At 33.3% G+C, this 26649-nt stretch overlaps 1 protein-coding gene and 1 pseudogene across 1 annotated transcript; one reads left to right on the forward strand and one right to left on the reverse strand.

Annotated features, from left to right (window-relative positions):
- The first annotated feature begins 20408 nt into the window (after nucleotides 1-20408).
- On the forward strand, nucleotides 20409-21042 carry LOC110036681 (dirigent protein 22-like). The gene has a single exon (XM_020741181.1). It carries the CDS (start codon nucleotides 20451-20453, stop codon nucleotides 20973-20975), a length of 525 nt encoding a protein of 174 aa, XP_020596840.1. The 5' UTR covers nucleotides 20409-20450; the 3' UTR covers nucleotides 20976-21042.
- A 2542-nt stretch (nucleotides 21043-23584) lies between these two features.
- LOC110036679 overlaps nucleotides 23585-26649 on the reverse strand; it is a 9425-nt pseudogene continuing 6360 nt past the window's right edge.

Below are 26649 nucleotides of genomic sequence, written 5' to 3' on the forward strand. Positions count from 1 at the left end.
TTATCATTAAATTCCAATTGCTCCTGAGGATCAAAAGAAACCAACATTTACAAGCCCTTATGGAACATTTGCTTTTCGTAGAATGACTTTTGGACTGTGCAATGCACCTGCGACATTTCAAAGATATATGATGTCAATTTTTACCAATTTGATTGAACATAGAATAGAAGTATTTATGAGAAATTTCTTTGTATTCAGGACTTCATTTGAATTATGTTTAAATAATTTAGCAAAAGTTCTAGAATTATATGAAAAAATCAACCTAGTACTAAATTGGGAAAAATGTCAAATTATGGTTGCCGGAGAAATTGTACTTGGGCATAAAATTTCTGAAAATGGCAACCATAATTTGACATTTTTCCCAATTTAGTACTAGGTTGATTTTTTCATATAATTCTAGAAAAATGATAATAAAAAAATTCAAGCCATTATGCTAACTTGTAGAAAAAAGATACAAAATTTGATTTTAATGAGGAATGCATAAAAACATTTGAATTATTGAAAGAAAAATTAATTAATGCACCTATAATATTCCCACCCGATTGGGAGAAATCATTTGAAATAATATGCGATGCTAGTGATTATACTAATGGAGTTGTTTTAAGACAAAGGCACAACAAAGTTTTTAAAGTAATATATTATGCTAGTAAAACTCTAAATGATGCTCAAATTAATTACACTACTACTGAAAGAGAGTTATTGTCTGTTGTTTATGCCTTTGATAAATTTCAACCTTACTTGATTGGAACCAAATGTATAGTGCATATAGATCATTCTCCTATCAAATATTTGATGCAAAAGAACGATGTAAAACCAAGATTAAATAGATGGATACTTCTATTTCAAGAATTTAATTTTATTGTAATTAATAGAAAGGGAAATGATAATCAAATAGCCGATCATTTGCCTAGACTAGAAAAAGAAATATTAATTAATTTTGCAAATGAAATTTTAGAAAATTTCCGTGAAGAACAATTATATAATATTGAAGAAATAAATTTACCGTGGTATGTCGATATAGTAAATTATATTGTAAGTGATATTTTACCATCAGATATTAAGAATCAATAATTGAAGAAATTTATATATGATTCAAAATTCTATTTTTGGGATGACCCATATTTATATAAAAAATGTAAAAATCTAATTATTAGAAGGTCCATGCCTTATGAAGAAACTCAACAAATAATTGAAAGATGTCATGATTCTGAATTTGGAGGACATTTTGGAACAAATAGGACTGCATATAAAATTTTACAAGCTAGATTTTGTTGGCCTACTATTTTTAGAGATGTTAATAAATACATTAGAACATGTGATCGATGTCAGTGAGTAGGAAATATTTCTAGAAGAACTGAAATGCCTCTAAATTACACATTAGAAGTTGAAATTTTTTATGTGTGGGGATTAAATTTAATTGGACCATTAATGCCTTCATTTGGAAATTTATATATATACATATTACTTGTTGTTGATTATATGTCAAAATGGATTGAAGTTGTTGTTGTACCTAAATGTAATGCTCGGAGTGTTTCTAAATTTTTAAATAAAATTATTTTTACAAGATATGGAATGCTGAGAGTAATAATTACAGATGGAGGAACCCATTTTAGGAATAAGAGAATCGAAAAATTAAATAAAAAAATATGATATTATGTATAGATTCTCTATTGCTTATCATTCTTAGACCAGCAGTCTAGCAGAAATATGAAATCGTGAAAATAAAATGAATTTTAGAAAAATTTGTAAATTTTGTAACCCTTATAAATTGGATTGGTCTATCAGGTTAGATACTACATTTTGGGCATGCAGAACTGCTTATAAAACTCGTATTGGAATGTCCCTCACATAAACTTATTTTTGGAAAAACATGCCACTCACCAGTAGAATTGGAGCATAAAGCATTTTGGGGTATTAAGGAATTTAATGTTAATCTAAAAGACACTGGTGAGAAAAGATTATTGTAACTCAATGAACTTAAGGAGCTTAGAAATGAAATAAGAATGCAGAAATCTATAAAGAGAAAATGAAAATATGACATGATTGAAAGATTATTAAAAAGAAGTTTGAACCTAGACACGAAGTTTAATTATATAATACAAGATTGAGATTATTTCTAGGAAAACTGAAACCCATATGGTTAGGACCATTTAAGGTGATTAAAGTCTATCATTATGGAACTTTTGTTATTAAGGATCCTAAAGCTGGAAAAAGTTAATGGGCATCGATTCAAATATTATTATGGACACATAACCCCGATGGACACATACCACAATTTAAAGAAGTTTTGATGTTAAGTCATTCAGATTAAACTATGGTACGTTGGGCTGACAACGTTACACCAAACGCTTTGTGGGAGGCAACTCATATATAAATATGTATATATATATAGTACTACTTTGTTTAATAAGTACTTTTAGGAAAAAATAATATTTCTGAGTCCAAAAAAATTTTATATATCATAAATTATGACAAATATTGGTATTGGAGGAAAATTTGGAATCAAATTGAACAAAAAATTGAAGACGCGATTTTGGCCTCTACCACTAATGGTGCCAGAATGGGCACCGACTGCGCCCACCTATATAGACCATGACACCTACAACGCCATTGGGAGCACCGACAGCGTTTCGAGCATTTTCGCACGTTCAATGCGAATGAGGCGGACTTTGGTGGAATTTTGGCTCCTAAATAACCGCCGAGAGGTGTTTTTAAAGGCCCAAAAATTGCCTTGGACAACCAGAAGCTTCCTAAATTTGAATTCCATGGCTTTTAATTCTAGAAATACTTCAAGTTATGGAGTTTTCAATAGAAGAAAGTTTATCAATTTTGACGCGCAGAGATTATATGACAAAGTCATTATGAAAGAGACTTATAAAGAAGAGAGGCTTTGTCAATCATGGAATGAGTAATCCAAGTTCACAGATTGAGAAATCCATTGTACAGAGGCATTGGGAAGTTCTATGCTACACTACCGCAGCAGTTGTTGTGCCAGTGGTAAAGGAATTCTATGCTAACTTACATGGAATTACCCAAGAAGTCGTCTTTGTTCGAGGTAAGGTTGTACCATTTACTCTGGATCAAATTAATGATTTGTATATGATATAAAACATCCCAATCTGTCATTATACGAATGTTATCCCAACGAGAGATATGATGCAAGATGTATATAATTTTTTTATGGATGGAAATAATAATTGGGAAATCAGAGATGAAGGATACGTTAGTTTTTCTACATCACTGTTTAATCCAATATCAAAATAACGGCATTTCTTCATATCTGCAAAATTACTCCGTATCATGAAGATTGGTAGAGTTACAAGAGAAAGTGTCATTTTAAACTATTGCATTCAAATGGAAAAGCCTATTGATGTGGGATTGATTATTTTCATATCTATTATGGGTATTATTATGAATGGGTCAATATATGAAATGGGGCATCCTTCCATAATTTTCGTACTTTTGCAGTTAATCGTAAGTGTCATATGAAAGTTGGAAGAAAATATTATTACCCTAGGAGCCCATGATTCTTATTGATGATAATTATATTGGGAATGTGAATGAAGCATTAGATATTATCTTGGATCATTCATCACATGCTTCAACTCCATTAATGCCATAAATAGTTGGAAGTTCAATAGCTTTTGGAGAAGAAAATGAAGAAAATAAAAAGAGAATTTCATAGTATTAAGAATGTAATCGGAAATCTCAAATACCGTTTTGATCACCTAGATTGGATGATGAATGAGAACTTTGATAATACTGGAACAATTGAAGTTAGATTGGTGTAGATGTTCAAGAAAAATGGATGGATCGATGAAAATTTGACTGATCAGTTCTCGTATCGACCCTTCTACAATTTGTACGTCCATTACTAGTCTATGGGAGATATTAGAGGAAGAGAAAGTACTGAAGATGAAGCAAAATAATTGAAGAAATTGGACTCTCTAATACTTTAAAGTAATTATGTATTTAATGTGACTGTGTGAATTTGATTTACTTTACTTTACTTTACTTTAGAACTCTATTGACTTTGATTGTGTGTATAGTTTTAGGTCAGCATTCTAGTGTTGTACCATGATTTCGACTCAGAATTATAATTTAGTTAGTTTTATGGATGTGTAAGTGTGATTAGAAAAATGTATTTGTAAAAAGTGTATTTTCATGTATAAAAGTTAGTTGTGGAGAATGTACAGACATCAGCCTCGATCTAAAAACCACCCAAACACCTTAAAAACTTGCTATTTGCACAGTAAAAAGCCATTTTTTATCTCTTAGTCATCTTCAACCTCCGGTTTTTACACCTAGGGCTTGTTATTGCTCGAAATTAATGAGATTTTAAGGCAAACGAAGTTTGGATTTTATCTTCTCTAGGTAAGAGCTACACTTTGAACTCAAAATTTTTATTTTCACCAAAGATTTATCTTACAATGCCGAGATCCGAAACTTTGAAATTTTTTGGAAGATTTTGAGAAAATCCTTTAGTGAAGAACTCTTACTTAGTAGATTTAAGTTTAAAACGTTCCACATTGTGATTTTCAGATATTTTGGGAATTTACTTGGATTTTATCAAATTATCAAATTTTAATGGATTATCATGGCACCAATAATGAGCAAAGGAAAGAGAAAGGTGGATTTTGATAATCAAAAGTTTGTCGGTCCACCATGACTAGGGAAACCTTTGGAAATAATTTTATGGGTCAAGTCTTTTAAAATATCCAATAGAAAAGTAATTTCGTATCAAGGATTTAAAAATCCAGGTGAAGTTGAAAGAATGATCAATGCGCAGTTGGAGAATTTTTGTTACTTTACTGCCAAGGCTATTATTGGTGTAGTGATGGAGTTCTACGCCAATTTTAAGGAGACTTCTAAAGACTATGTGTTTGTTCATGAGAAAATGGTGGAATTTACTCCATGGAAAATTAATGAATTTTATTAGTTAGAAGATGTGTTTCTAGGTTAAATGTAGTATCTAAGGTCTGGCGCTACTTTATTTCTGGTAGAATGATACCAATAAAAAATCATAGTGAGGTTACAAAGGATGGCGACATCTTGAACTTCTGTCTTCAACAGATGAGAAAGATTGATGTAGGCTCTATTATTTATAGAAACACTCAATTTATTGCTTTGGGAGAGACAACTGGTGGTTTAGCACACCCTGCCATGATCTTCACACTATGTGAACTGGCAGGAGTTGATTTTAGATTGGATGAGGATAGGATTGAACCTCTAAAACATATTGGGCCTGCCAATATTAAAACTTATGAATTTCATGTTAGATGGAGATCTGAAAGTAGGACCAGGGATTTTCCTTCTACTTCCAGTACTACTACTTCTAGTACCCCTACTATCCAGGAACTTATGGAGCAGATGATGATCCAACAGGGATGATGATCCAACACAACAGGGAGATATCTTGAGAATGGAAAGTAGAATGGAAAATATGGAGGTCAAAAATGCACACAATGATTATTTGACATGACAAAAGTTTTCATATGATGTTGCTTATGATGATGTGATAGTCAGATACATGAGAGGTGATCACTCAGTTCAATTTTCAACTCACCCTACTTTTACCCCCATATCAGCAGTAAAATTTGGATGTGGAAGAAGAAGAAGAAGAAGAAGATGATGATAATGATTGGTGAAGCTTTAGTTAGATTTTTGTTTAGTTTATGTTTGGTTGTACTATATTGTTGAGAATATTTTTTTTAGAGTGTAACACTTTATTTCAAATGTTATGTTGAATTGTGAACTGTAGATTTGTGAGACTGTTTTTACATTGGGAACCATTTTAGTACCGTTGTTATTTTTTAGTAGTTTGTTGGATGTATTTGTAGTTAACTCTTATTCAGCAAATTTTTATATGTATTTTGTGTTATTTAATATTTTAAGTCTTTTAGTTTTTCATATTAGCACCTATAATATTTCACAGTTAAATTTCAAATCAAAACCTTCAACAGGTAAGTCTTTTCATTATGTATTAAATGTTTTCTTTCACCCTTTATTTTTTCAGTTTTTCATGATAAATCTTTTTAAAAAATTAAGTTTGGGGGAAAGAAAAATTTCTTTTTAAAGGAAAGAGACTTAATTTTATTTGTCCTCAATTAGCTATTTTTTAAAAATATTTTAAAATTTAGCATGACCTTTGGTATTGAAATAATGTGAAAATTTTTTAACTTTAAGAAGAAGATTGTGAGGTTCAAAAATATTAAAGGGTATCCAGATATAGTAATCCTCACATGAAAAATGCATGAAAAAAGAAAGAAAAAGAAATGATTAAAAATGATCCTGAAAAAGAAAAGAAAAAGAAAAGATGTGAGGAGAAGCTTGAGGAGATGCTTAATGAAACATTGGCTTCACTTGAATCAACTTAAAGAAATAGGCTTGGCTACATTTTTTATACTTATATTTCAGTATTAACATATTTACTAGTAAAGTTTCATGAAGTTCTTTTTCATATGGATATTCTAAGTGGCGTTAATATGAATAATTTGTAATTTTCCTTGAAAAGAATAGAGAATCACAAATCTAGACTTGATTGCTAGATATTCTTAAACCTTTAATGTTATCTGAAGTTATTTTACATTTTTCTTAAGTTATACTATTGTATTTAGTGGACTAAAATATGGAAATCTAGAAGTTAAAATCTTTGCCATGAGTCATATTTTTTTGTAGTAAAAGAGTTACTTGAGGACAACTAACATTTAAGTTTGGGAGATTTTGATACGCCAAAATAGTGTACAACTTTATGTAGTCATTTTATGCACAAATTTAGTGATATTGCAATTTAAAGAAGGCAATTTTCATTTTTTATTGCACGTATAAAAATTTTAAGCAATTGGAGGCAAAAGTAGCAGGAAGCAAAAAGTATGAAATTTAGAGTAAAAATGGAGTTTTAGAAAAATTGTTCAGTGCCAACGGCGCTAGACTTATCGTCGATGATGTCGTTTGATAGAGAGTATGGATTATATTAACAGCCACTGGCACCGACAGCGCCAGTGTCGGGGCAGCAGTGTCGGTGCAGACCCTGTTTCTAGAAGATTCGACAAACGGGGACGCTTTTTGAAGAGTTTTTAGATGCACCTATTGGAAAACCGACATTAGCCTCCATTTAGAGCTAAAATTGATCAGAAAAGACTCTCTTTGCACTCCTCCACTAACGCTTGGTCTTTCTTTGCATCTGTTTACCCCCTTCATGCCACTTTGTATCCTTCCATTCGATTCCACACAATTAGTCCTTTATTTTCTATGTAGTTTTGAGTTTTTATGGTGAGTTTAAGTGTGAATTCTTCTCTTAGAGTGTTAGAGAGGAAGAGAAGTGAGAGATTTCTTCTTCCTACATTTCCTAAGAGAGGCTACAAAGAATTTTCTTTGAGAAAGAGTTTCAGATAAGTGTTGTTTGTTTATTATTATTGTATGAATTTTCTTTTATATATGAAATATTTGTTTTGTTTTATCTTTCTCATGAAGTCTGAGTAGTTACCTTTATCTTTCTCCCTACTATGAGATATGGCGAAATGAAGAAATAATTTGGAAATGCAAATGTTAAAATATAAAAAAAATTGTGATAGTTTTTGAACTCTGCTCTTAATTTACTTTTTGATCTGGCCAATTGAATTGTAAAAATATGGTGTGAAACATACGATCCGGGAAATGGAGAATGAGTTCTACAATAGAGTAAGAATCACATTTAAGTCTATGAAGGAGTATTTCATTCAAAGAATTAAGTGCAAATAAATAGGGAAATATACATTGTTGGGTGACAGACTAAAATCTTCAATTTGATCTTAGTTTTTAAGAACTAAAGCGAGAGTTAGCCTTCAGAGGAAGAGAAGTGATTTTAAATGTGGAAAATTAAGTTTTATATTTTTATTAAATAGACTAAACCTAAGATTAGCCAAAAGATTAGCCAATGATTTTCTATAACACTGGATCAGTGTAGAGAATTAAAATTGCTCCTATTTGACACAATACAAATTTAAACCAATTAGTTCATCTCATTTCACCAAAAACTCATTGTAGTGGGAAAAATATTTTTTCATATTAAAAAACTTCATCACATAAACATAGTTTAGTATTTACTATTTTGAACTTTGCATTAAAATTTTGCTAGTGGTTAATAATTTAGTTTTGATAGTATCTCAAATATTCATAATTAGTGACAGTAATTTCATTTTATTTATGTGAATTTCCTAGTTAATTTATTATTTCAAATTTAAGCCTTCGCCTTCCTCGTGGGATCAATATTCGTGGGATCGATATTTGAAACTTAAATAGAAATTCTTATATTACTTGATAACGATACGTATACTTATGTAGAATTCCAACATTAAGTGTTTAACGTTAACATTCATAAAATACAACATTAAGATTTTGGTACCGTTGTAAAGCAGAGTCAGCTTTATAAATTTTACACAACTATATTTTCTGGGATCAAGAGCACAAATTTGCTGATGCTGATGGAGATGTAGAATGGTCTGTTGTGATCGGTAGTACCAAGCAGCAAGTCTTCTTCAGTGAAGGTCACCCCAGGTTGTTCCTTTAATGAATAAACTTGATCCGAGGATGTGCTGGCCAACTGAGCTAGGCAAATTTTAGGATTAAGTAGGGTCATAACCAGAGGCTCTCCTATCTTCTTTAAAGATTCAGAGCATCATAGATACTTATTTTGGTCGGCAACATCCTATGATGAGCTAGTACGTTATAATCTACTTCACAAAGACCTCCAATTTTCACTTGATTATGTGTCTCTCCTACTGGTGGAGGCGGAGGTAGTTCTTATCAAGTGGATATTTACTTTTATTTGTCCATAAGAGTTGTCTTTTGGGGTAATACCTTCCTACTCTTTCAATTTATTTCTCTAATTTCTTCGTGTTCTTATGTTGTAGCCAATTCTTCTGGTGCCACTTTTGAATCTAAAAATTTTAAGTTGGTTTATATCGTGGTTCCTTTACACTCGAGGACTGGCTCCTCGCTTCTAGAACTATCATATTAGGTGTTGTCGACAACTTCTTCATTTCCTTTAGTAGGCTTATCGGACTTAAGTATGATTTGAGGATTAGTTTGGGAATCGAGATCGGGGTTAGATTTGTCACTGTCACTTACGATATCACTAGAGACAGTTAAAACATAATATAAATCGTAATCATTATATTCAAAAGACCTCATAAGGGCAAAAAGATAGTCACACATGCTTAGCAGTTTGAGGAATTTCTCCCCTGAATCCAAAACAACCAATCTAACAGAGGCAAACCCTATCCTATCCCTTGCGCTATCATCTACATCTCGTGCACTATCTCGTTTTTCTTCTTCTCTGACTGTGATGAATTCTCTGGTGTGGTCTCCATCTTTGGTGTAGTAGGCCATAGACTCTGAATGGCGACTTGTGTTGATGTGGTCTGAATTTGATCCAGTATGTTCTTGGATGAACTACTCCAAAATGTCCTCCAACCACCTTCCTCTGAATACGACTCTATTGGGCTGATTGGCTCGACCAAAATAACATTTACAGAACCTCTTCAATTTTTTTAAATATTCTTTCAGAATTATTATATTTCTTATTTTAAGGTTCCTCTCATGACAATCCTTAAAACTGAAACATCCCTCGATGGTGTGTCCAAGGAGTCTATGGTATGGATAATAGTTGGGATAATGCTTCTTATCAACCTCTTCTGGTTTCCTCAACTCTGACAATCTGAACTAGGACTTCTTTATCATATTTCTAAACATGTTTGGTACAGCTTCGTAGTTTAAATAATACACCCTGTTCTTCTACTCTGCAAATGTCAAACCTTATCTACCATCTGTCTGATATGGTCCTTTCAAATCTGACTACTTCGTCTCTGCTGTTGCTAACAAAATTGGTCATGCTGTGACGACTGCTGAGAACCCCAATGAGACTACTTAGTCTGAATCATTATTAACTGCTTGCCCTTATTAACTATTTATACTATCCCAGATTTCTTCTCAAATATGTTGACTATTCTGGACTTCTCAGTCTTTTCTTGGAACTCCATATGCTTAACCTCTTCCTGCAAGCTACTGGCCTTATTCAGTAACTCCTCGAACAACTTAATTGTGAGTCCCTTGAGCATGAATGCTACTGGTCTGTGATTTACTTTGAATAGAATCTCAATCGCTTGTTGATTCAGTAACTCCTCGAACAACTTAATTGTGAGTCCCTTGAGCATGAATGCTACTGGTCTGTGATTTACTTTGAATAGAATCTCAATCGCTTGTTGTTCCTATAGTTGAGTTTCACACTTCATGTTCAAGTTTCTCCACCTCAAGATATAGTCCACCAAAGTTTCGTTAGGCTTCTATCTTTGTACTACGAGATCTCTGATGATGACATGGTTTTGTGCTACAAAGGACCTCTTCACAACTAAATGCTCTAACTTGGCAAATTTCTTTACTAATCCATTGGGCAACTAGACATACCAGTCAAATGCTATCCCTGATAAACTGTTAAAGAACTGATGGGACAACAATGCTTCATTGTCTCTAGTATTACAACAACTGGCTTTGAAGTGGGCTATATGCTGGCAGGGATTCTTGTTCTCATCAAATGTCATGAAGTTTGGTGACACAAAGCCCTTGGGGTAGGGCACAACATCAAATTCTTTTGGGAAAGGTCTGACTTTGAAACTGATGCACCACCCTTAGACTGAGTTAAGGCCTCTCAAACTTGTTGTTCAACTGTCTGCTGGTTGTCTTTCTTTGGTAACAAACTTTGCACTAAATCCTTCTCCTGTAGTTATTCTTTTATTGTCTATAATATGCACAACTTTGTGTTGATTAACCTTCAGTGAAACTAATTGCTGCAACTGAGATTGTTTGTGCATTGTAGCTATGACAATCATAGTGGCAGCCATCTCTTCCATCCTTTTCTCCATTCGTATGATATGTTCATATCTTAGTTTAATGGCCCTTTGTAGATCATCCACGACTTTCTCCTCACCAAAAAGTGGAGCATTACATGCAAATGTAGCATCCTTAGTTTCAACGACATTAATCTCCATGATCTCTTCATTGAGATAATTTGAAAAATGAAAATCTTCATCATCATCATCAACATATACTCCTCGCCCTGCAATCTCAGCTCTAAGCTTCTCTACCTTTTCTTTGATTACTTTCTCTAGAGGTCACTCTTGAACATCATCCTGCTGCATAACAGATTCGGTAGTAATAGTGGCAACAACCTCTGTTGCATCAGACCTATGATTCATTCCACAAATTTGACCTACGGGCTGATCAGAATAGACTGGTACAACACTCTTGGGTTACCAAACTCTCTTCATCGACTTTGATGCCTTAAGAGAAAGTTTCTTAGAGGAGGCATCGTTATGCTGAGAAGAAGTATGCTCTTCGCGGGGCAGACCAAGTACACCAGTAATGGGTCACTTCTCTTTATCCTTCTTTAGGAAGTCTTCCTGAATGGTGGTAGGTGGTATCCTTAGACCCAAATATGACGTAATTGGTTGAATTTCTATAGAATTTGGAGAAATAATGATAGAATCTGTGATGGTGCCAATATTATCAACATGGCTCCCAAGCCATAGTCTAACTGAAACACGGGATGGAGGCACTTCAACTACTTTCTAGAACTGGCGGACAAATATGATATCCTTCAAGATTTCTTTCTTCATTCAAGGTGAAACTGTGCATCCCACTCACTTAAGAAACTCAGCAACAAAACACCCCTCCTTTCAGCTATTCTTTCAAACACTGTACAAATTTTGGTGATAGAAGTGGGCCTCTCTCTCACCTTACCATGATCCTATGGTGACGGTAGAGCAACAAAAATCCTATAGATGCCCTCATCCCCAGTGGTATCCATTAGCAGATGAAACCTACTTCCTCGTAGGAGAGGAGCAATCTCAGACAATTTGAGTTCCTCCCGGTGAGGAATCTCATCAACAAAGGTTGTCTCTGTAGCTTGGGCCCTTGCAGCCATCTGAATTTTCTGGTTTCAGTTTCTTCTTTGCAACTTAGTCGAAGGCTTAACCCCTGAACTAGAACCAACCTTAAATACTTACAGAAGAGTAGTGAACCCATGGACTGAACCTACTTCCATCAAAACTTCTTTAACTTTGGTAGACATTGCGGTAGGTACAGTGACAGTGACTCTGATAGCAATAGGTGTGAAGACTCTGGAGTGGATAGATGTAGGGCCAACAAACTTAATGGATGTTGGTATGGTAGTGATATTCATCTTCTTGTAAGAAGGGGAAGTCCTGGGGACAGTTCAAATTAAACTTAGCAGATGGCTCTTGAACTTTTGGAGCAACAACCTTCATGACAATGAATGGGACCTTGCCATGTATGACCTCAAACTCATCGAATCCAACTACAAACTTGATTGTTGATGAAATGTTGCAGGGGTCACAATCGGTAGGCAGGTTGCAGAAAAATTCTCAATTCTTCCATAAAATTAGGTAAATAAAAATGTTTTAAATGTTTTCTCAATGTCAAATTTCTTAAATACATGAAATCTAAAGAAGGACAAATATATTAGTATACATAAAATATTCCAAACAAGGACATAAAAAGAAAATAAACATTGATAAATATTGGTTGCAAAGCATTTAGTTTAATGTTGTCAGCTCGACATTCCTAGTCTTTATTCTGGATGACCCAACATTATAATCTCTTTAAAAACTGGTCCTTGGCCATCAAAGTCTAGTTTAAATTTGAGCCCATTCACTTTAACTATCCTTCCAGTCTTGGCATTTTCAATATTAACAGCTCCACAAGGAAAGACTTTTACAACTCTAAATGGCCTTTTCCACCTAGACTTCAGTTTTTCAGGAAATAATTTCAATCTTGTATTGCATAATAGAACTTCCTATACAGTCTCAAATTCCTTTTATTATCTTTCGATCTTATCATTCTTTCATTCTTTTCTTCTAAATCTGAGCATTATCGTAAGATTCATTACTAATTTTCTCAAGCTCCAATTTTCTCAAGCTCATTCAATTGCAGTAATCTTTTCTCACCCGCATCTTTCAAATTGAAATTCAATTCCTTAATAGCCCAATAAGCTTTATGCAATAAGCTTTATGCTCCAACAATAAGCTTTATGCTCCAATTCTACTGGTAACCCAAAAATTAATCTATAAATTAATCTATACGGGGACATTCCTATAAGTGTCTTATAACATGTCTTGTGTGCCCATAATGCAGTATCTAATATAACTGACCAATCCATTTTATTAGGATTCACACTTTTTTCCAAAATTCTTTTAATTTCATGATTAGATACTTCTACCAAACCACAAGTCTGGGGATGATAAGCAGTTGCAATTTTATGCATTATATTATATTTTTCCACCAATCTTGCAATTGTTGCATTCCTAAAATGACATCCACTATCGGAAATGATTACTCTCAGCATTCCATATATTGTAAAAATATTTTTAATTAAAAATTTTGAAGTACTTAGAGCACCACATCAAGGTAAAGTGATTGCTTCTATCCATTTTGAAACATAATCTACTGCAATCACTATATACACATTTCCAAATGAATGTATAAATGGTCTCATAAAATCCAATCTCCATGCATCAAAAATTTTAATTTCCAAATTAAAATTTAGAGGCATTTCATTTCTTTTGAAATATTACTTACTCTCTAACACCGATCACATGTCTATATATAAATATATATATTAACATCTCTAAATAGAGCAGCCAATAAAATCCAGATTGTAAAATTTTATGAACAGTTCTATCATTCCCAAAATTACCTCTAAATTCAGAATCATGACATTTTTGGATAATTTCCTAAATTTCTTTGTACGTAACACATCATCTCATTACTAAATCGCTGCATTGTTTATGAAAATAAGGACCATCCCAAAATAAGAGTTTGCATCATGAATGAATATCTTTTCCTATTGTTTTGTTAGTTCATATGGTAAAAACCCACTAACAATATAATTTACAATATCATCATACCACAGTTTTACCCATTTTTTTACAGCATAAAGTTATTCATTTGGAAAAGTTTCATTATGTTCTTTTTCCAAATCAACTATTTCTTCCTATTCTATCCTAGATAGATGATCATAAATTTGACTATTAGTCCCTTTCTTATCAACTACAACAAATCAAACTCTTGCATCAGAAGTACCCATCCAATTAATCTTTGTTTCACATCCTTCTTTTGCATTAAATGTTTAATAATTAAGTGATCAGTTTGCACAAAACATTTAGCTCCAATCAGATATGACCTAAGCTTATCAAAAGCATAAACAATGGATAATAACTCTCTTACAGTAGTGATATAGTTAATTTGACCATCATTAAGAGTGTTACTAGCCTAGTTTATGACTTTAAAAATCTTATCATATCATTGCCTTAACAAAGCTCCAATTGCATAATCACTTACATCACACATTAATTGAAAAGGTTTCTCCTAATCTAGTGAAATAATTATTGGAGCAATGATCAGTTTTACCTTTAAATTTTCAAATGATATAAGACAATCTTAGTTAAAGTCAAATTTTGTATCTTTTTTTAGAAGTTGGCATAAAGACTTTGTAATTTTTGAAAAATTTTTAATATATCAACTGTATTATGACTTTAAAAATCTTTTCATATCATTGCCTTAACAAAGCTCCAATTGCATAATCACTTACATCACACATTAATTGAAAAGGTTTCTCCTAATCTAGTGAAATAATTATTGGAGCAATGATCAGTTTTACCTTTAAATTTTCAAATGATATAAGACAATCTTAGTTAAAGTCAAATTTTGTATCTTTTTTTAGAAGTTGGCATAAAGACTTTGTAATTTTTGAAAAATTTTTAATATATCAACTGTAAAATCCAGTATGTCCTGAAAAGTTCCTAACTCCTTTGATATAACCTGGATTTTTGCAGGATTTATATCCATGTCATTTTCTTAAATTTTATACTTAAGAACAATTTCTCCTGCAGCTATAAATTGACATTTTTCCCAATTTCATATGAGATTAGTCTTTTCACATCGTTTAATAACTTTCTCTAAATGATTTAAACATATTTCAAAGGAAGTTCTAAATACAAAAAAATCATCCATAAAGACTTAAATCCCTTTTTCAATTAAATCACTGAAAATTGATATCATACATCTTTGAAATCTTACAGGTGCATTACATAATCCAGTGGGCATTCGCCGAAAAGAAAAAGGTCTGTAAGGACTAGTAAATGTTGTTGTCTCTTGATCCTCAGAAGCAATAGGTATTTGTTAATAACCGGTATATCCATCTAAAAAATAAAAATATCTTTGCCCAGCCAGCCTATCCAGCATCTGGTCCAAAATGGGTAAAGGCACAGTCTCACCTACATTCGTTGGAACAGAGTGAATTGGACTCACCCAAGCACTGTCTGAAATAGGACATATTATCTTAGCATCTAGCCATTTCAAAATATCTTTCTTAACAACTTCTTTCATCATAGGATTCAATCTCCTTTGAGGTAAGCTCTTGGTTCATGTTGATCTTCCAGTAAAATTCTATGCATACAAATTGAAGGATTGATTCCTTTAATATCTGCTAATGTCCATCCAAAGGTTTTCTTACATCTTCTTAAAATTTCCAATAAATGTTGTTCTTGCTTATGAGTTAATTCTGAGGATACTATAAGAGGTAATGGAGAGGTAATGTAGATAAATCTCCTAAAAATGCAGACTTCAAATATGTATAAAGTGTTTTTAGTTTTAGTTTAGGTGGTTTCTCAATAGATGAAATCAAATTCTTATTACTTTCTGTAGGGTCCAACATTTCAAATTTTTCTTGAACATAATCCAAATCTTCTTTACTCACTCACTTTCGTAGATTCATCTTGAATTTTATCCTCATCTTGATATTCCAATTATGCCTCATCAAATTTTTTTTTGAATGTCTTCTTGAAATATTCATGGCTTAATAATTTGTTAATATCCATTCTGAAGTATTCAATCTCTTGCTCTTTTGCAGGGTATCTCATTGATATTGCAATATTAAATGTAACCTCTTGATCACTAACTCTCATAGTTAGTTCTCCTTTGTACGCATCTATCAAAGCTATTCTAGTGGCAAAGAATGGTCTTCCTAAAATAATAGGAATTTCTTTATCTTCCTCTATATCTAATATAATAAAATCCACAAGAAAGATAAATTTATCAACTTTTACCAAAGCATTTTCTCTAACTCCTTTAGTATAGGTAATCGAACGATCAGCTAACTGGAGAGTTACAGTTGTAGGTGAAATATATCCTAAACCCAACCTTCTGAAAATTGATAAAGGCATAAGATTAATGCTCGCTTCTAAATCACATAAGGTTTTTCCAAAAAATCTTTCTCCAATAACACAAGGAATAATAAAACTTCTAGTATCTTTACGTTTTTTAGGAAGCTTTTTCTGAATTACAGCGCTACATTTTTCACTGAGTGCAACAGTCTCATTATCTAAAAGCTTCCTTTTCTTATTAAGTATATCTTTCATGAACTTTACATAGCTTGACATTTGTTTCAAGGCTTCAACAAATGGAATGCTTATTGTTAATTTCCTCCATATCTCCAAAAATTTTGAAAATTGGTTATCTTTATTTTTCTATTTTAATCTATGAGGAAATGGTGGTGGTGGTCTTTCTAAAGTGATTGTAATTGGTTTAATAGGACTTTCTAACTCAAAATGAGAATATTCACAAGATTTTTCATTTTCCACCTCATCTTTTTCAACTTCAACTAATACTTCTTTTTGAACTCTGTTTTCCAATTCTTTTCTACTTCTTAGTTGAATAGTCATAATTTGCTCTTTGTTCTGATCTTCAGGATTTACTTCAACATTACTAGGTAGCGTTCCTTGAGGTATATTGCTAAGTGTAGTAGCAATATATCCCAATTGATTTTCCATTTTTCTAATTACAGCTCCTTGACCTTGTAATTGGCTTCTCATTTGTAATATCAATTTTTCATTGACAACTTTTTCTCCTTACTCCTTGTATTTGGCTTCTCATTTGCATTATCAATTTTTCATTGACAACTTTTTCTCCTTACTCTGCAAATTATTAAATCCTGAAGGGTAATAAGGTTTATAAGTTGGATTTCCTTAGGTTTATAAGTTTGATTTCCTTGATTGTTGGACTTTCCTAAGGTGTTCGCAGTGTTGTTTCCCCATTGCGGATTTGCAGCATTAGAGTTAGTGTTACTTCAACTTAAATTTTGATGATTCTTCCAACCAGTATTATAATAGTTGACATAAGGATTTTTATACTCATTATTTGTTGCATTTAAGGTCTCATAAGAAGATTGAGATTCTATCATTTGTCCTAATGAGTTTTCCTCAAGAATGTTTGAGAATAAATCATTCCATATTGATCTATCTTCTTTGATATAGCTATTCAGGCAGCTAACATAGATTGCTAATATGATCTATCTCTTTTTGTTCTTTTGAATTTTTCTAATAGTTCTTTCTAACTAAAATCGTAAGGCATTAAATCTTCAGATCTTAAACTACGCATAAATAAACACCATAAGTAATTAAAATAAGAAAACACACTAAAATAAGAAAATATTCAAACTAAACTATAAACACTTATTTTCTTAAGTTTAAAATAAAAATAATTCAAATTATAAAATAACTTACTTTTAATATTTTAATTTAATATTTTAAAATACACACAACAGATACAATATTAAATATTCAAATTAATCCCAATAAAAGTAACTTCAATGGAAATAATTTTATCTTTTAAAAATTTTTAAACTGTCAAATCCCTTAAAAATAACACAAGTATGTGTATCGCTCAAGTAATAAAGGGCAATGGAGTCCTAGATATTGATCCCACAGAGAAGTTGGAAATGCCTATGAGTAAATTTTTAAGATTATAATGTAAACTACAATTTTAAACTACAAAAGTGAAGTGATAAATTTGAATATAATGTAATAGAGTAAATGCTAAATAAAATACAGTAAAAAAATAAAGTTAATTAAACTAATTGTTAAGCTTTCAAAAGTAAAATTACAAAAAATAAATAAAGTTTTTGTGACGAAGAATACAAATATATGAAAGCATCATTCCCCTTTACAATGAGTATATGAATTGTGAAGAAATTAAAATCAATTGTAAATATATGAAAATTGTTTTGTGCTAAATAGGAGTAATCTTATTTTTTACCCTCTTCCAAGTGTATAAGGAACATTGACTAATTCAGAGTTTGGTCCCTAATTTTGTAGTTAGGCTGAGATGATACTGGCTGCCACTCTAGAGCTCCCACTTCTCCCTCACATAAGGGCAAACAATCTCACATTAATTTCCAATCAATTGGACCAAATTGGAGATTTTAATCTATCACCGTAAAATCTGCAATTGTGCATCCAACAAAGTATATTTCCCGATTTATTTGCACTCAACTTTATGGATGACATCCTCTCTCATGAAATTAAATGTGATTCTCACCATGTTGTAGAAATCATAGCCCTTTCGGAACATATGTTTCTCAACATATTTTAACAATTCAATTGGTCAAATCAAAAAGTAAATAAAGATCGGAGTTCAAATCATTATAAATTATTGACACTTAAAATCCTATAAAACAAAATCAATTTTTCACAAAATCATATCTTAAAGTAGGGAGAATGATAAAGAAAACTACTCAGAATTCATGAGAAGGATACGACAAAACAAGAATTTCATATATAAAAACAAGTTTACAAAATAAATGAAATAAAAGATATAACTTATCTCACAATCCTTTCCAAGAAAATCCCTAGAAGTTCTCTTCAAGCATTTCTCTCCATACAAGCACTCTTAATTCTCTCTTAGAAGTGCAATGAAGAAGAAATCTCTCACATTCCCTCTCCCCTTACAATCCTTGAAGAAAATCTCCAAGCCCTTGAGTAGTCTCTCTCTCTACCTCTTCTTTTTGCTCCTCTTCACATGCCACAATTCTAAATTCCAGGCAATATTCTAAATTCCATGAATATTGAGATTGGCGCAGTCATATTGTTGATGAATAGGTAGATTAAGGAATTGAAATAAAGATAAAGGTTGAGCTAGTTCTAAATCGCGCACCATTTTATTGAGGATCTTTTCCCTCTTTTCATAGGATTCAAGTGTTTAATTATTTTACAATGACTGCTATGATTACTAAGAAGATGTATGATGGAAGATTTAAAAAAAATGGAAATTATTTATCATAGGTGGAGTTTGGTTTAAATTCTCCGTCCACAAGGCCTTAAAGAAATATCATTATTATCTCTTAAATTATTCTCTACGAATGACCTTAACCTTTCCCAAATATTTGGAATGCTTAGAAAATACTCACCAGCAACCTTTCTCGATTTTTTAGTCCTAAACTATAATCTCACTATTAGCCTTTTACTAGGTGTTGGCCAACCACTTTCATCCACTTTCATGCCATTACAATCCACCAACAATCTTTGGTGTTTTTCACTACTTTGAGGACACCCTTTTACCATAAATTAGTGGCTGGTAGAACACCACCACAAAGAATTTTTAATCACCATGATCACACCTTTTATTTATCGCATACACTTCTACGCATTCATGCTGTGCATAAAGTTTAATTTGATTATTAACGTACATAGTTCTGTATATTTGATTTGTGAAGATTTAATTTGATTATTAAAGTACATAGTTCTGTATATATGATTGTGAGGATTTAAGTTGGATGGATTTAACATAATAAAATTCTTTGAGTGCCATTATAATCTCTTCTGCCTAGACTACATAACATAACTAATCATCAGCTACAAACTTGGCAGCGGAAGCTTATATCGACTTTTATCATTCATGGCTAGGAAGCCGGTTTTCTAATCAAAATTAAGCATTTAACTAACAATGTAATTTTAAAATAAAATGAAAAGATTTGCATTACACTTCTAAAAATTTCCATGGTTATGATTTTATTAAACAACAAATGCCACAATCTTAAATAAATATGCGCGCACTCAGAAAATAGGCAGTTATATAGTAAAAATAAAACTGAAAACATAATATAATAATAGCTGCTAAACTAATAAAAGAAAAAAACCTTATTCGTAAAATACATCAGAATTTGGACCCCAATAATTACGTCTCAAATCGTCCAAGATAATTATCTCGGAGCTCCGGCGTGAGCTATGTTCAGACAATAGACACAATATATTTTGAAATATTTTTTATTTTTTCTCAGCACTTGTTAAAAAAAAATTTTCTATGTGAGATTGCATTATGCAGTTCCGATATTTGTTTAATTATTTTCCAGCAACTTCATTTATTTAATTATTTTCCAGCAACTTCATTAACGTGTTATATATAATTGTATTTTCAATTGCATCTTCAGATGACCAATTTCTTCCCACCCTCACCTTCTCCAACTACTGCTTAACTATTTACAATCTCCTACAATTTTTAACAATATAAATATGCCACCTTTATTTTCTCCTCCTCCCTGGAATCCCTCCATTAAACCCAGCATGTCTTTAGCTACGGCAATCTTCCTCCTCTTCCTTCTACTTTGCGTCCACCCTCATCCAACAGTCTCTGCAGACGAGGAAGAGACTCACATCCACTTCTACTTCCACGATGTCGTAAGCGGGTTCACTCCCACCGCCATCCGTGTAGCGCAGGCCCCCACCACCACATTTTCCACCACCGGTTTCGGAGCGGTTGTGATGATAGACGATCCCCTCACCGAAGGCCCCGACAGAAGTTCCAAGCTGCTCGGACACGCACAGGGAATGTACGCACTTGCCTCACAGGAGGAGGCCGGACTTCTTATGGCCATGAACCTCGCCTTCGTCGACGGAGACTTCAATGGAAGCACACTTACCGTGCTCGGCCGGAATACCGTCTTTTCCGATGTGAGAGAGATGCCAGTGGTAGGTGGCAGTGGTAAGTTTCGCTATGCTAGGGGATACGCACTTGCTCGAACGCACAAGTTTGACCTCCTCACGGGTGACGCTATCGTCGAGTATGACGTCTATGTTCGCCATGAGTGAATGGGATACTACATTCTTCTACCTATTTATCTATATTTATATACGTATGTAACGTATGTTCATACAGAGTAACTGATATGTGGTTATCTTATATACGTATGTTCATACAGAGTAACTGATATGTGGTTATCTTTGAATGTACTGTTGATATTTTGATGTGAGATATAAGAATTATTGATGCTTAGTTAAAATTTATATGGTTTTTGTTGCTTTATTTAATATTTAGAACACCGCATTAGAGACGTTTACAATTAAAATTAGTTATTTTGTAAAATTTAAGGTGCTGTCTTTATGTTTGACTGACATGTATCTCTGATGTTGAAGTTAAATTTAGAATGAGATTTGTTAAACAAATTATTGGAAATTTTTGAAGAGAGAATGGTGAATTTTTTTTACTAAACTTGGTTGGGTAAACGTGCATGAGAGCATCAAGTTATGCTTATTTATACACATGACAGTCTATATCTACAATCTTCTAAACCCTTACAATTTTTTTCTAAAAAACATATTCTAGATTCTTCCTGTTTAAATAGTCTAGAGCATTCTCATTTAATACCAACTTCTTAGAACCTCTTTCTTAAGATTAGATAGAATATGCTAGAGTATTGGAGAAACTGTATCGATCTTATCACTCTTCCTTGATGTGGATTACGATTACTCCAATGAGATTGAGTAATAGTTCAAACTTTCATCTTCGAAGTACATTCGTGAATATGTGTGCTAGTGTTCTTCAGTCTTCTAATGCTTGAGTTTAATTTCTTGTTTGGCCTCGGCTTCTCTAATGAAATGATATTTGATACCAATATATTTAGTTCTACCTTGAAATTAAATATAAGATTGTTTGCTATTGTTATAGCTGAATTTCCATCACAATAGATTTTGTAGCTTCTTTTCTTGACGGTCTATATCTATTACTATATATTTTATCCACAAAGCTTGGCTTGTAGTTGTGGGAGTTACGATTTATTCTCTTTTAGCTGATGATTATGCAACAGTTACCTATTTACTTAATATCCAAAAAACAATTTCTAAACCTAATGTGAATGCATATCCTGAGGTGCTCCTTATGTCACCCAATGATTATCAGTATATTCAATTAGCTTTGAGCTAAGGATGGATTCATTTCAAATACCATAGTTCTTTGTTCCTTGAAAAGATCTATGAACTCTCTTAGTTGCAACTTGAAGAACTTGTCTTGGACTTTGCAAAAATCTTGAGAGTATACATGATGCATACCTGATGTCTGGTCTCATCGTTGATAAAAAAAATAAGCTTCCAATGAGACTTTGATCAAATGCGTTGTGAGCCATGGTGCATTATTATCTTTCTTTAATGTATGGTTGGCTAGTGGAGTAGTTACTATCTTGTAAATATTTATCTTAAACTTTTCTGTTTAATTCGTTTGTGAGATGAAGATCCCTCTTTCATTTCAAATTGCATCTATCCCAAATAAAAATAATGCATCATACCAAAGTTAGTCATCTCGAATTTCTTCATCATGTCTTCTTAAAAATATTTTACCTTCTTCTCATTATTTTCTGCATAGATATGATCATCTACATGTAGGGAAGCTTGTACCTTAAGTATTGACATACAATGTTGGCTCACTTTTCCTTCTCTTAAAGCCTTGCTTTATGAATTAGTTGTCAATTAGAATGTACCAAGCTGTTAGAGCTTTCCTTAATCTATACAAATCCTGTTTTAACATAAGAAATTTGCCTTCTTGAACTTGTACTACAAACCTTGTATATTTTTGCACATAAATATCTTCTTCCAAGTATTCATTTAGAAATGTAAATTTTACATCAAGATGCTATATCTTCCACTCATCAAGTGTTATTAATGATTTTATTATTTCATGTCATGCAACTGAAGCAAACGTCTCAGTATAGTCAACTTAATTTTTTGTTAGCATCCCATAGCAAGTAATAATTTTTTATGTTTCTAAATTGATTTATCAGAATTGGGTTTGGTCTTGTACATTCACTTGAATCAAGCTACCACATTTTTTTTGTGGAGAGTCTATTAGCTCCCTGATTTATTTTACTTGGTCATCTTTATTTCTTCTACCATAGCTTCTCTCCATACCTCTATGTGCAAAGTTTTGTGTGGTTTTGTGTAGAATGTGAAATTCCGTGGGGATGTCAAGAAAGTTAATGTAGATAAAGATGGTTTTGCTGCGCGCACAAAAAGTAAGAAACTCCAAAAATGAGAAAGTCCACTCAACAGATTCATTTCCTTTTCTTCCTGTTTTTATCACATTTAATTTTTCAAAATATATTTTTAAGGTTTTAATTTTATTTTGTTGATTTTTGAAAGAGATTTGTTTTGTTGTTTATTCATTGGTGATTGTTTTTATTTAAATTTTATTTATTGTTAAAGATTTGTTTTTTCGTACTTTGTTCATTGAAATTCTGAACCAACGCGTCGTTCATGGCTTTCATCCATCGCACCAAAAGGCAACTGACAAAAAGGCACATTTTGAGAGAAATTTCTATTAATCTGCTCCCATAAAGATGCTACAGATCGAACATAGGCTAACGCCTCAAAAAGGTACAATATATAGTCTATGTCAAAATACATTCAGAACATCTCATGCTATGAATATACTATAGGCTGAATATATCAGATACATATCATGTTGCTATATAAAAAAAAGTGAACCCTCTGACCATCTGTACCAGGTACGACGAGCTCCTGATCAAGCAGACCTTCTAAGTCATGCTCCGGGATAAGGGTTCCCTTCGAATGTACTTAGAGGTACAACCCTCTCATAGCTCGTAATGTAGTAGCTCTTCCAGTTCTGGGTCTGGTTGGAATCCATATGGCATTTTACTATCATCCATCCTGTGGAAAGTCACAGACACCCTACGGTTTCGTACCCCTAGAATGCTATGTTTGGCGACATCTGTACCATTGCCTTTAAGAGCGAGCACTGAACCGACTGGTAGAGGAATCTCCACAGAACCTCTGAACTCACCAGGGACAACAATATCAATTTTTTTCCCAAATAAAGAAATAAAATATTTCTCTTGCTCAAAAATGAGACCGTGCAAAAGGTTCTTACAAAATCATGATGATCAATGTGTGGAGGAATGCAATCACCCTCGTCATAGATGTTGATAATACAACTATTTGGAATGCAGGTGGCAGGAAGAATACGCCATTTGACCATTCTTTTGATCATCCACTTTATCATTGGTGGTAGTGGATCTACTTGATCGTGTCTGAGTATCCCAGGAGGATTCCCCTCTCTGTCATTTGTGAAGTTGTAGCAGCAGCAGTCACACTGGATAGTAATCCTCCCTTTTCCTCGCATCCATTTCCTTGGCTCGAAATAGGTCCTTTCCATAAGTAAAGCTGCTCGACCTCTGTCCCTTAGGTCAAAAATATAGTCAAGTATACTTTGTTCGCCAGTCTCTAAGAAGACTCTGGTATAGAGTTCTAATCCCCCCAGTATGTTGATGAATTTTCCCTGAACTTCTTCATAAAATTCAAATTTTCTTTTATTTACTTTACTTATCTTGTAGTACTCCATTCTACTTGGGGTAGGTAGCTATTGCGGTTGTTCCTCCCTTCGAGCATTGGCAGGAACCCAAACTGGCGCTGGTTAATCTGGAACACGAGACTCGACATCTAGCGGGATGTACGGCACTGGGCTCCATGGTACATACTGATCTGTCCCTAGTGGGAAGTATGGCTCATCCATCATAAAATTTGAATTTTGATACCCATCAATGCTTGAGGTATACTCTTCCAATGTACTGAAATGCTGTAAATGTAGAACATTGCAATGTCCCGGTTGGTATTTCAGTATTTCACGTCGATAAACCCTTGTATAAAACATCTAAAACTAAAAGTGTATCTGACTCTGTCACGAACATCGGTACTTCATCCGTGGTGGGTAGGCTAGCAGAAGTTTCTTTCAGGTCTGGATCATAAATATGCTCCTCAAGATTAGGGGTGAGCAAGTTGTTTGTCTCTCTCTGACGTCTGCATTCTTGTCGTAGAAAAACTTTCTACCTCTTACAGCTGGCGTTCCTGCATTGCGTCCTGCAAAGCAAAGTACTTGGCAGTCATTTGTTATTGGCGGCTACTAGGCCCCTGACTGATGTAGCTACCATGGAGGGAAGACGGCTGGGCTCTTCCACAGATCTTGCTCTGTTATCACGTTCTTGCCTTTGTGCGATACAGTATTTTTAGAAGCCACCCTCAATAGTGAAGGAAATCCCTCTTTCTCTTTGCAACTGACAACATCCATGAGAGGACCTTCGTAGTCCATGTCAACTTGGTTAAAATCCATGTTAAAGTCTATGGTACCACCCTGCGGCGCCATCTCCTCATTTAGTGCAAGGCTCCAGCCATCCTTGAAAGCAAAGATCAGCCTCTGTCCCAACATTTTTTTGCAGACGACGGGAAAAATTTCAGTGGGCCGAAACTTGTCATGAATAAGAACAAAATGAAGCATTTATTAAAGTAAATTTTAATTTATTTTGGTGAAATGAATTGTTTATTTTATGTATTTTAATTTAGTAGAATATTATACTCAAAAGGTAGAAAGGAGAAAATTTGAAGTTTAAAATTTCTTTCTCAAAATTTTCATTATATTGAGGTTAATTACAAAAAATTTGGTCAAGTTAGGAATTTTCCTTTCCACATAAATATCCCTAAAACAATCAAAGATTCTAAGGTTTCAAAGCAAGCAGAGGCAAGCGGCAATAACCCTAAAACAATCAAAGATTCTAAGGTTTCAAAGCAAGCAGAGGCAAGCGGCATCAGGTTGCGTAATAGGTTTTCAGATATCGTCCATTTATTGGTAACATGGCTCTTTCATCCTGGAAGTCCACTAATAGGTAGGCTCCTCCTGTGTAGAACTTTTCAATGAGAAATGGTCCCTCCCAAGTTGGCTCAAATTTTCCACCTATTTTGCGGCATGCAAGAATAGGCCTTTTTAGCACAGAGGTCACCAACTTTGAATGTCCTTGGGCAGACAAATTTGTCATGGGCTTGTACCATCTTCACCTTTGTACCATCTTCATGGGCTTGTACCATCTTCACCTGGTAAAGCTCCAAATGTTGTTGTGCTTCTAGTCGTTTTCCCTCAAAACTCTCTAGTTCTTCAAGTCAGAGTTTTGCACTTTTGTCTGTTGTGAGTTGATTGGAAATGGTGACTCTTAGAGATGTTGTTTGGATTTCTAGCGGTAGCATGTCCTCAGCTCCGTACACAAGCATATAGGGTGTACACTGAGTGGGAGTCCTGAAAGTCGTCCGGTAGGCCCACAAGGCTTCTAATAGTTTATTGTGCCAATCCCTTTTGTTTTCATCAGTGTTTTCTTCAAAATCTATACTAGTGTTTTGTTGAAAGCCTCAGCTAAAACATTTGCTCTGAGATAGTAAATCGTAGAGTATCTCCAATTTATCGCATGTCTTTCGGCGAAGTTGTTGATTTTATCGCATGTCTTTCGACGAAGTTGTTGATTTTGTGCTTCTGAAAGTTGTCCCATTGTCAGAAATTATTATTTACGGTACTCTCAAATGGTAGATAATTTGACTTTTAAAAAATAGTAGGACGTGTTGTGTCATAACCTCACGTAATGGTACTGCCTCTGCCCATATGGAGAAGTAATCTGTAGCGACAAGTATGAATCTGTGTCCTTTAGAAGATGGAGGGTCT

The sequence above is a fragment of the Phalaenopsis equestris genome, unplaced genomic scaffold, assembly GCF_001263595.1.
Source record: "Phalaenopsis equestris unplaced genomic scaffold, ASM126359v1 Scaffold209646, whole genome shotgun sequence".
In the NCBI taxonomy this organism is placed as follows: Eukaryota; Viridiplantae; Streptophyta; class Magnoliopsida; order Asparagales; family Orchidaceae; genus Phalaenopsis; species Phalaenopsis equestris.